At 34.3% G+C, this 12,370-nt stretch overlaps 1 protein-coding gene across 2 annotated transcripts in view; it reads left to right on the top strand.

Moving 5' to 3' along the window:
* Positions 1-12,370, top strand: part of LOC123686013 (lachesin) — a 295,523-nt gene that overhangs the window by 165,517 nt on the left and 117,636 nt on the right. For both annotated transcript variants that reach the window (XM_045625925.1, XM_045625924.1), the window contains exon 2: positions 2,939-3,045. In XM_045625925.1, coding sequence (XP_045481881.1) covers positions 2,939-3,045 — 107 coding nt within the window. The remainder of the gene's footprint in view (positions 1-2,938; positions 3,046-12,370) is intronic.

Genomic DNA, 12,370 nt, shown 5'->3' with positions numbered 1-12,370 from the left:
ATATTGATATGAATTTTCATTATAAAAATCTCATTCAAACTATATTTTTCTGCAATTCGAGTCAATATCCCTAACTCATGTGGAGAAGTTTATTTTACATGCTATAATATCCATTTTGCAATCTTATTTCTATTCAGTACAATAAAATTATATGAGGTATGATGGAATTTGATAAAATGGTGTTTTTCTCATATCTCTAATGTGAGAGAGAAAGGTTTGATAACCAAGTTTGATCCAAAAATTATTCGAAATAATAGCATTTTTTTGATTACCGATACGATTGTTCTCACCTCGTACAGGGTGTTCCTAAATTGAAGGTACGAAGAAAAATGAGAGATTTCTTGAATAATTCAAAGAATGAAATATCCTGTAGGTACATGGGCCCGCAAACGCTTTGTTGTCGAGATACAGGGTGTTCTTGAAGTCCTACTTTTATGTCATGCTTATAATAGTTTATTGAATCTTTACTAATCTTCTCTACAGATTGGGTAAATAAGTACCAAAACCTATAACTCATTTTATTCATTACAGCTTACTGGATCTTATCATAATTTGAATTTTCCTGAGGATCATTGAAGAATTGCTTGACAAGAATAATTTTCTGAAAAAACAAGTAGTTCACCAGAATAAATATCACCCTGTAGATTGGCATTCATTAGCCTATCACATGATGAAAATTTCGAATTGAAATATTCGAACTAAATATCTTGTGAAGGTAAGGTGCTATGAGAAAAAAAACTTGAACTTAGCAACGAAAGTGGTAAAAAAAACCAAAAACAACGGGTAAGTGTATACCGATGACGAATACAAAAATCACATAGAGCAAAACAAGGGGGACGCCGACAAAGCGGGTCGATGGAGGAAAATAATAAACCTCGGAAATAGACGTGCTCGTAGTGCAATAAAAATTAACATCTTGAAAGCGATAATAAACTCATAAACCGAATAAGAGTCAGATTTTTTGCTGCCTTGTCGATTTGAAAGAAAAGTAAAAAGATTATTGGTTCATTTTATGTTGAAATTTTCGTTCTTCGTCTTTGAGAGAATTCTGAAATGTTATATTTTGAAGATCTTGGGGTGCAATCACCTCCAATACCCCTCCTCATTCCTAAGCCCTTGGTTTCTTTTAATTTGAAAATAGAATATCATCTGCAATATTTCCGTTTGTTCGAATTTTTCATTAAAAAAATTGTAAGATATAATTGACATAAACTAAAAAATTGAATTAACTATAGGACAGATTAGACTCAAACTCTCAGTGGAAAAAAAAGACTGCTGACTTGGCGAAAAACATATTCATAATCCATCTAGGCCAGCTTTTCAAATAATTAATTGCTGTGTGTGAAATACCTAGCATTAACTCTTAAACTTAACTCTTAAATTATTCCACATTGTTTCAATTGTGAAGATATGTAGAGCGATATTATAGTGCAATTTTCTTGTAGTAAAATGCAGTCAAAACTAGTGGTTTCCAACACCAACGTTATATTCCTTGATATGGATGGCTACCACGTGATTTTGCCTTATTGTTCCGCTGGAAGAATTGACCTCAATTCCTCATGAAACACAATTCGACATCAACAAACAATCCTCTTAATGGAGCAATGCAGTTTTTATCAAGGAAACTCTTGTTCACGTTCCTCTCTGGTCAGTACATACAGAGATTCACACAGCTGGAAACCTAAACATGGCTGAAATTAACTGACAACGATCGAAGTGGATTTAGGCTTTCCAACTGAGAGGAAAGTGGTTTAGTTTCAGAACCAGTTTTTAGTATTGGCATCATGAAATTGATTATTATATGAATCTAGCCGATAATTTAATTATTCTTCAACGTTTTTATAAACATCTTGTAGCACAAAGATGTGCAAGGAGTGACATTCACAATTCATATTTCACACCGAAATGAACAGCAAACAAACTTTTTTCAGCATATTCGTAAAAAGTGGCACAATCTATGTAATATTATTTACTATTGGACGTATGAAATGAAATTTGAGACTGACTATCGTTCAACTACAGTGATACATACAATAAGGCAAGAATCAGGGAGCATTCATTCCTATTTTGCATAACGAAATGTAACACACCTGGCCTAGGAGTAAAGTGGAAGATATTTCTGAATATGTTGGCATAAAGAAGATCCAACGCTCCAACTGATCTTTGTCTACAATATTGAAATTTCTCATTCTCCTCCTCTAGCTGGATTTCACTGTTGAATTATTCTATCGGAACCTTTTTCCGATTTGTATATTTAGATATCGAACAACAGATGTTTTCGCAGACTCCTTCCACATACTTTCGGAGCTACACGGAGGTGGCAGAATAAAAAATTCGGCGAGACCTCGGTATCTTACAACAATCGCACTTGCTTCCCTTCTGGCCAGTATAAACAGGTTTGGTGAAATGAGGCGAGGCATATTCAAGTTGTGGCTGGTTCGACTTAGAAAGGCCCGTATAATTTAGAATTTGAAATCGAAAAACCGGCGGAATGGAATATAGGAGAGACCTATAATTTAGGGTGGTAAGCTTCTCATGAAAATTCATAAATTCACTTGTTCGACTGAGCAGTCAAACGTATTTCAAATGTTTGGTATGATGCCATGGTTGTTTTCTTATCGATTTAGGAATGAATATTGATGATGCTTCAGTTATTAAGAAAGTAATTCGATACTCCCTTGATTTTTTGATTCGAATTATAACTTTCCAAACCAAGCCCTGCAGTTTTAACTGTTTACCTACCGATGAATCTGAAGAACCGCATTTTCTTACAGGGTTTAATATTTCCTAGTGTACTATAGTAAATTGTTGAACTTTTTTAAACATATTGACAATTCAAAAAGTGGTAGAAAATCGTGTGGTGCAATCAGTTGACCAAAACACCTAACTTTATTGTTTGATAATTAATAAAAATCAATAATTTCAATTTTTTTTTTAGCGATGACCGATGATCCCAGATTTGCAGAGCCTATTCCAAATGTAACCGTGGCTTTAGGAAGGGATGCTAGTTTACCTTGTGTTGTAGAGAATCTTGGAACTTATAAGGTAGGCATATTTCAGACCATGCTAATTTCAACGACAAATAATAAATTGATACATATTTCTTGAATTAAGTGAATTATACCCCTATAATTATCTGCAAAACGTTACGTTAACTTCTTTCAAGTAATTTTTCCTTTCAGATCATTCAGTTTCAGAATACTGAATTAAATTGTAGAACAATTTCATTATGGTTGAATTCAGATAAAATAGCGGAACCTAGTGTTGAAACTGAAAACTAATATTCCAAAATGTTTCTTACTTCTATCGAACATCATCTCCAGAAATATGATTTGTTTCACCATACGGTTGTAAAAGTGTCTTCTTTAGTGAATATGAACGACTGTTATGGTATTTTAACTGCTAGTTATATAAATAAACATGAGTAATGAGTGAGAAAATGTTCAAAGCTTGGTATTTAGAAACTATGCAAGCGCCCTCATTCCACATTTTCAGTCTCCGATACCAACACAAAAATAAATCAACCTAAATGTTCCTGATATTGCTCGTATGGACAATTTTGCAGCAAAGCCGCCATTTCGGCTGCACTTCCATCAGATAGTGAAAAATATCTGCCTGTAAATTAGGTGATAGTGTGGTTCCTGCAAAACTCCATCTTTGGTTCTTATCCGACGAGAAATAATAGATGCTGAAAATTTCTCATGGAAATATGGACTGTTAAATGTCGTATCAGTGAGGGCGTAAGAATTAAATGCAACCCATTTCCACTATCCTAATGATATACATTGATCATTTATGAAAGCTAGAATACTTTACACTGCAGAACAATTCAATCGATAGATCTACGAAATTTCAATTTCAAGAATAAAATTGTTATTTTCGGTTGAATGTTCTTTCATGTCTTTATAGCCAGGTGAATTTTCAGCAATAAAGACTCAGAAATGCAGATGTTTCATGGGAAAATTCATCATTATTCAAAGGCCATCCAGGTAGGATTGACTGTTAATGATTGGCGACCGTTACAGAGCCCAAATGAACAATTTTTTTTATCTCATTTGGGGAATATTGTTGTCGACTGTGAGTAGTTCTAGCAGTACGGCGCTAATTGGCAAATCATCCACAAAACATTAACGCTCACGAGTTCATGTCATCTTCAGCTTTGAAATCAAGAATAAGTTATCAATCTCTTCAGATATGATACCTTTGATATTTTGGCTGTAACCACCAAAGTATTGAATGACAAAATTGGAAGTTATATCAACAAAATGCAATATGTGTGAAGTATCATTATTGAAATTCAACGAAAAGGGTACATAAAGCCATGTAGGATATTTACCGAATAGCAAATAGTCTATATACAGTACTGGAAAATCACTATCTAGGAAATAATATCATTGCATTGGAAAGAAATACTTGAGAATTTATTCCTTAAAGGAAAACTTTCAATCCTAGGCCCACATTGATGAGTTGCTTTCCTTTAGTTACTCTTGAGCAGATATATACGAAGCTTAGGCTTCTGCCTGAAAGACAGAGGCTTTCTGATCAAGGATAGCTCAATTTGGGTCCTTATGATCATATAATAATGATAATAATATTAATAATTTGTCTTTATGTATCAAATTCTAGCCAAGGCTACTCCACTCAACCCCCCAACAAAATACAAATAAAGAAAAAAATAAAATCAAAAATTAATGAAAGGTACAACATAAATAATATACATCATGAATATCACCAAAAATGAAACTTATCTACAAAATCTGTAACTGGTTCAAAAATGAAACATTCTTCAATTCTTTTCTCAATGAGTTCAACGAAGAACCCCCACATGCAATCAGTATCTTATTATGCAATTTCACCGCATTGAAGGCGAAAGAGCGCTGGAACATGGCTGAACCAAATCTAGGCAGCATGAGCCTCTGCTCATGCCTTAAAGCAACACGGTGAACATCTCGTCTGTAGACCAACCTGGCTTTCAAATAAGGAGGAATACCCGTACTCAAAATTCGATATACAGTAATACTCATCCAAAGCTGAAAAATATTTTCTATTCTGAGCCACGCTAACCCATTTATTCCATCACTGATCCTCCTATCATATTTTTTAAAACCTTAAACGTAGCGGCAGCACGATCTCTGCACTTTTTGCAACCTATATCTCTCGATGGAATCTAGGCAAGGATAAAAAAACTGTCAATCTAAAGCTCAGCTTGGACAGCACAAGAGTTTCGCAGAGATACTTACGTGAATGGAAATCTAAAAACTGTCTCTGGCGATACAAATAAGGAAAGAATTTTTCAACAGCATCGAGACATGCTTCCTAAATCACAGTCGACAATCGAAAAATATACTAAGGTTCCTACAGCAGGAGGAGGATGGAATCTTCTGAACACCTATCATAACCTCAACCTCCGCATAAAACGTTCTCGTAGAGAAGGGTATATAGAAACATGTTTTGACCTTTATTCTCAGATTGTTCCATCTGCAATACTGCACAATGCTTGACAAGTCTTCATTTGACCGTTCGACAGCTATAGAAATGGCAGAGGGGAGGAAAGATAGATGAACCTGAGTGTCATCGCAATAAAAATAGATGTCAACAAACTTAACAACCTTATACATATCAGCTATATATACAAGGAATAGCAAAGGACCAAGAATGGAACCCTGAGGAACACCCGAAGTTATCAGGAAGTACTCCGAAAATGCATCACGTAATTTAACGCACTGATATCTACCAAAGAGATAAGACCTGAATATTGAATTCTAAGATGATAACTCAGTTCTTACAAGTCTTACAAGTTTTCTTAATCAGTTGGAATAGTTCATTAGATAGGTAGCAGAATGAACTTTCGTGTAAAATTTGCAATATTACAGTAGTTGGAACGAACTGCAAAATACAAATACATGGAGTGATATGAACAGATGTGATAGTAATATTCCTACGAAACTTGCATCATGTCATATGCGGTAACGCTCACATGGAGAGGTTGCCTGACGACAATGAACTAACTAAAAAAAAAGCGAATGCAGCCAATAAATATGTGGCAGCAAATTGGTTGCCTTCCACCTTATTTCCGATCCACAATTTACGATCTAGCTAGATAATTATTTTCCAATATTTCCCGTGATGCTTATACGTAAGCTCTAGCAATATTAAGAAAGAAGCTCGTAAGTCAGATTTTAATTACTGCAAGGGTCTAGGTGATGCTTAATTCCCTGAAAACTTTCCATTCACTAGACTTTGAGGCAACACTCTCATCGGGTCTCTAGATATTAATTCACGACTATTAATGAAATCTGCTACTTTGTGGATAATTGGGTCGGTATACCTGGATAGCCTAAATCTATTATAGCCAGATACTGTCTGCACAGAATATCCAACATCGACAGCATAATTTCCAATAACATTGCTTATTGTATTTATCATTAATAAGTTTGCCTATTGCAGAGTAAAGAGTTCGTGTAATAATCCCTGAATCCCCTATATTCCTCGCTTAACCTAAGATGAGGGGAATTAGATGGATGCTGCGAGATTAATCTGTCATCCTTCGTCATTGAATCTGGTTATTCCACTCTCATTTTATTTTCTTTAAAGGCGAATTAACTAAATGATGCACCCAGAGATGAGATTGCACCAGTTGTGGATCGCAACTTTATTTCTCGTTTGTCTACTCCTTTACAGCAGTGAATTTATTATGTGAACGAATTGTCGTGTAAACTAACAAAAAAATTATTATAAATATCAAAAAATTTACAACTTTGTGTCAATTCCTTCATAATAACATATCTTTATGATATATTTGGTTTATTTTTGTCTTGGAATATAATTCCAATTCTGAAAATGATAAAATTAATTTGATAACCAACCGAACGAAAATTCAAAATAATCAAAACTGTGAGTAAACTGTTAACAAATTGAATAACTGAATCAATATAAAGAAGTACGTTCCGGTATTTTTTTATTTACTTGTACAATTTTTTCCCATCAGTGCCTTATAGTCCAACAAAATAACGTTATTTTTCAACTCACTACGTGTATTTTTATGTTAATTTAGTTATTCAATTTGTTAACCGTTTACTCAATTTGTACAGTTTTGGTTATTTTGAATTTTTTTTGGGTGGTTATAAAATTGATATTGTCATTTTTAGAATTGAAGTTATATTTCAAGACAAAAATAAACCAAATATATCATAAAGATTATTGTGAAGGAATAGATACAAAGTTGTCAATTATTTGATATTTATATCGAATATTCTTCATCAAGTAGACTCATTAAACCTTTATGAAAAAATTATTGTTATTCTGAAGTTGGATAACATATTATAGAAGAGTGTTTCCTGCTCTCCTGAAGTTTTGCAATCCATCAAGCCATCAAGTTTTAAAATCATGTTTGGTAAAATACCTACTACTAAATTCAATAAATATTGAAATAAATTTATGATGAGGTTGTGAGGTTGTTGAACTCCTCTGGGTGTGTGAATTCTTGATGGTGGTTGGCATGAAGTGTGGGAAATTAGATATTTAGTATTTTAGGGCTTATGGTAAAAACAGTATTCACTTATGTTTTTTTCTGCAGTTAGCAGTTGTTTTAGGTTAGATATGTTCTGATGTATTGGTTCAGCAATAAATATGTATATCTTGAGCAAACCAAAAATGAAATGATAGGGACATAGTTATTGCATCTACCGTGATAATTGAGAATTGGCCAATGAAGAACTATGAGACTCAGAAGAGAAATAATTTTATAAAATATATAAAAAATATTGAATGTAGGTACGCTAGTCTTGATGTAAATTAATTCATCCTTCGAAAATCTTTAATTGTTTTCTTGCCATTGTTGAAATTTCATTTTTACGCAAATAGATAGTTTTATTCCAATAGCTTTAATTTTAAAGAGAAGGTCTGGATAGATGACAGCCTTCCTAAAAATGTTAACTGAAAAAATTTCAGAGGCATATGAGAAAACACCCTACAGCTTCATTATTGCAAATTATGAACCAAAGTGAAATTAATTTATTCGAGAATCGAGGTTGGTGGAAAGGTTCATCATTTCAAATGAATTTTTCATTTACTTTTGAAAAAACTTTCCCAATGTCAAAATAATAATACTATCGAAATAAATCGAAAGACCAATTTGAAAAATCAAATTGATTGGAGCACCATAACCAATATGAAGGAAACATACCCCATAACTAATGTGACGGAAACATGCCCTGTATATTACGAAAGCAACAATTCCAGAAACTGAAGAGCTCCATTTCAAAAAATCCATTTTCATTATTTGCATCGCTTCTTTTATAACTCCAAAAGAGCGATATTGCACAACCAGCCTCCATTGTAAAGCAATCTGTTTTGGCGCGAATATTCCCTCTTGCCCTGAGGAAAGCTGTTAACCTTCACTATGAGGTTGCACCACAGTGATTGTACAGTAGGAGCGCTTGCTTATTTGGCCTGGGTTTCAAACAGAGGCAAACGATGAATACTTTTCGAAATTAGGTTACTGAAGTTAGATTGATATAAATCTGGAAGTTCAGGAAGATCTTCTTTTCCATTAAGATCCACAATTCGCTTCGAAATTTAATAAAGCGTCCTCAGTCGAGTGCCAAAAGACAAACCTGGAATTTATCTTGGCGTTTGGAAGCATAAACTGATTGTAGTTCAACTTTATAAGCAAGGATAACAACCTACACATAAAAATAAGGAATGCATTGATATGCAGCTGAAAGCCATTGAGCACAGAAATATTGGAAATTCCTTTTTCAATATTCTTTTTGAATATTCTATGGTCCTGATAATGAACCTACCTTCAAAATTTCAAGTTTTTTTTATTCGACAGTTACTGTGTTTATGGCTGGATTGCCAAAAAATCAAATTCGTCCAGAATGAGTTAAAGTCAAACCTTGTCGTTTCAAATGATTTCCAAATCAAAATGTGAAAAATAGAGGAATTGCGGCGAAAAGATGTGCACTAGAATAATTTTCCGTGAGAAACTTAAACTTTTGATGATTTTTGTAGTTCAATAAGAATTTTATATGACATTATATATTTTTGAAAAAAAATTATTTTTTTTTTTTAGAGCTATAGAACTTTAAATTGCAATAAAACAACGATGGATTACTCGATTGACATGAATTTTATTTATCCGCAAGATAATCTTGTGGCATTACATTTTAAATGATTTCTGCCATATGATTTTACATAGCCCCACAGAAAGTAGTCTAGCGGTGTTAAATCACAAGATCTTGGAGGCCAATTCAGTGGTCCAAATCGTGAAATTAGGCGGTCACGAAACGTGTCTTTCAATAAATCGATTGTGGCACGAGCTGTGTGACATGTTGCGCCGTCTTGTTGGAACCACAGCTCCTGGACATCATGGTTGTTCAATTCAGGAATGAAAAAGTTAGTAATCATGGCTCTATACCGATCACCATTGACTGTAACGTTCTGGCCTCGGTTTTGGCCATCATCGTTTTTGAAGAAGTACGGACCAATGATTACACCAGTCCATAAAGCGCACCAAACAGTCAGTTTTTCTGGATGTAACGGTGTTTCGACATACACTTGAGGATTAGCTTCATTCCAAATGCGGCAGTTTTGTTTGTTGACGTAGCCATTCAACCAGAAGTGCGCTTCATCGCTTAACAAAATATAATGGACGTAGTGCGCGATACCTATTCCGCACAGAACCATTATTTTCGAAATGAAATTGCACTATTTGCAAGCGTTGTTCAGGCGTGAGTCTATCCATGATGAATTGCCAAACCAAACTGAAAATAAATCACTTGACAGCTGTTGAATCGGTCGCCATCTTGAACAGTAATGCCAACTTAAAGTTATATACCTCTAAAAAAAACACCCTATACAAACTAAAAAAAACAATGTAGTTCTTAAAAGTGTCTTTTCATAACTATAGTTGAGAGTACCTATCCGATTCAAAAAAGAAATAAGCTGTTGGTAATTTTAATTTCTGACTACAAAGATTTACACTAAGAAAATATTTTTGTGTCAAGAAATAAATGTACTATTATGTTTTATTAACTGACTACGCCCCTAAAATTTGGCGCCCCGGCAAAATGTTCGGTTTGCTGGTCCTGGCGGCGTGTCTGCTTAAGAATATTGTTCTGGAAAAACTTAATATCTTTAAAGACCATCTTGTATTTGAACCAGAACTGAATGAAATTAACTTTTCGAAATCAATTCTTCGAGGTTAAACTGATATAAACCTGTGATTTCAGGATAATCTTTGTATCCAAAATCCCCTCTGAAATTTAATATCGCGTTCTCAGTGAAGTAGCATAAGATGTACCTCAAAGAATTCAACCTGACATTTGAAAGCATATATTATAAATTTTACTTTATAAAGGAAGACGGGAAGACTCAGAAGTGAATAACGGCATCCAGTTCGGCGAGTAAGTACTGTTTTTAATAGCTGGAAAGGCGTGCCGAGGACGGCGCCGACGCGAGCTGAGCCAAATTCATGAATAACAAATTTAATGAGGAGGTGGTGTTGTGTGATAATTGGTTGTATCGGAGATTTGCGACCTGCATGGAATTCGGGTGTTTTTATTATTTTACGCGCACTTCATTAAACACGCAATCTCGGGCGATTTGGAGAGCCCTCGACCTTTTCATCGCCTGGTCTTTGTGTGTTTTTGCCCACTTTCTATTCCCCTGAAGGTGAGTCTCGGACAGCCAGAGATTAAACAGCGGGAAAATTCGTGAGTTATAGTGGGAAAAATATTTTGAACTGAGATGGAGCGTGATTGTCTACTTGATTCTGTTATTCGAATGAAGTTTTTTCGGAATGATGCAATGGCATTTTTTAATTGAAATTGAATGGAGCACTAATTTGAAGTTATTTAATTTTTTGAAACGTTCATTAACACTTCGCTCAATAAGCCTAGAGTAAAAGTTCACCTTTTTCGATATACTTTTCAATAACTTTTATGAAAGATTCGTTATTGCCTTCACTAGTGCCAAAATTCTTTCCCTTTTGAGATCCGCAAAAAGTCAGTTGACATGAAGGCCTTTTTCACAAAATCGAGAAGAAGACAAACAATTTCTGAGGTTATGAGAAATTATTTAAAGTTTACCTATATTTGTGAATTTGAAAGGAGGTCAATTGAGTTCGCAATCTATGGAGATGAAAACCAAATATTTTCGTAATATTTGTATGTTATAAGCCTAAATGTACAGGAAGTTATGAAACACAATGAGCTAGAATAATTTTAGGTATTTGTATTTCAGCTTGGTCGAACGGATGAAGTTTTCCAACATAAAAAAAATTAATAGGACTATAGTTTGTCCGTTCCTCATTTAGGCCTATTTGCCGGGTTGAAAGAAATATGTCCAACGACCTTTAATGACTAAATACACATGGAATAAAGCGAGCAGTGAATTCCACATAAAACCCACTTACATCAGGCTTATTTCAGCACTAGCCATTAATAGCTTAAGTCTGCTCATTGAGTCAAAAGTGCATCAAACTAATTCTAGAGACGTCATTTGTTCATTTATTCGATTTGATACAAGCAGCATTGTCAAATCACGAAACTCGTTTTTATTCATTTTTCAAACAACAGCAAATGTAGCGTCACTTATTCTCTCGTTCCAGACTCCAGACACGCATCTTGTCACTGGTTGTGCCATCTGTGCTCTAGGCCCGGGACTTATTGAATGAGTTGTTCTGAAGATGAATTTCCTGTATCGGTGAGGCTGGAGGAAACATTTTCGAAGTTCTTTTAAGCAATTCCAGTTATAACGAAATCGTAATTTTCATCGAAGAGCACGAAGCAAATCTCAACGAACGTAAGATGGGCGAGAGCACGAGAAATATAACAGTGATAGAATTAATTCGCCTAGTCTGTTTTTATAGAGGCCTTGATAAGATAGTGAACATTAATGCAATAACTTTCCGTTGTTATACAGTCCCCCGCAAGAACTTTAAAATTAGGAATTCAGTATAGAAGTCAGTTTATTGGTAAATATTTAGGGATTGTGATAAAACTCTTACTGCAAGAACGTATTGCCGTCATTACAAAAGTCACGAAAAGGCACTTAACTTCTTCCATAAAATCTTCCGTAACAAATAAAAACCATTTTACAGCCCTTGTCTAATACATATTCTACATGAGTATGTGGAAAATTCCAGATATAAAAAATGTAAATGATCATATTGATCTGGTCTGCAACGGCTTGTGCTTTTCATAAATTATCTACTGAATATATAATGGCAATTGAAATATATATGCGAATTGAGATATTCCATTCGGGTTCATCCCCAAACAAAAAAGAAGAAACGAAAAATTCAACACGAAGAAACGAAACTACACTTTTTATTCTTCAGTTTTATCATATCACCCAAATGATG

This window comes from Harmonia axyridis, chromosome X, assembly GCF_914767665.1.
Source record: "Harmonia axyridis chromosome X, icHarAxyr1.1, whole genome shotgun sequence".
Taxonomy (NCBI): Eukaryota; Metazoa; Arthropoda; class Insecta; order Coleoptera; family Coccinellidae; genus Harmonia; species Harmonia axyridis.
This window is presented reverse-complemented; position numbering and strand designations above follow the sequence as displayed.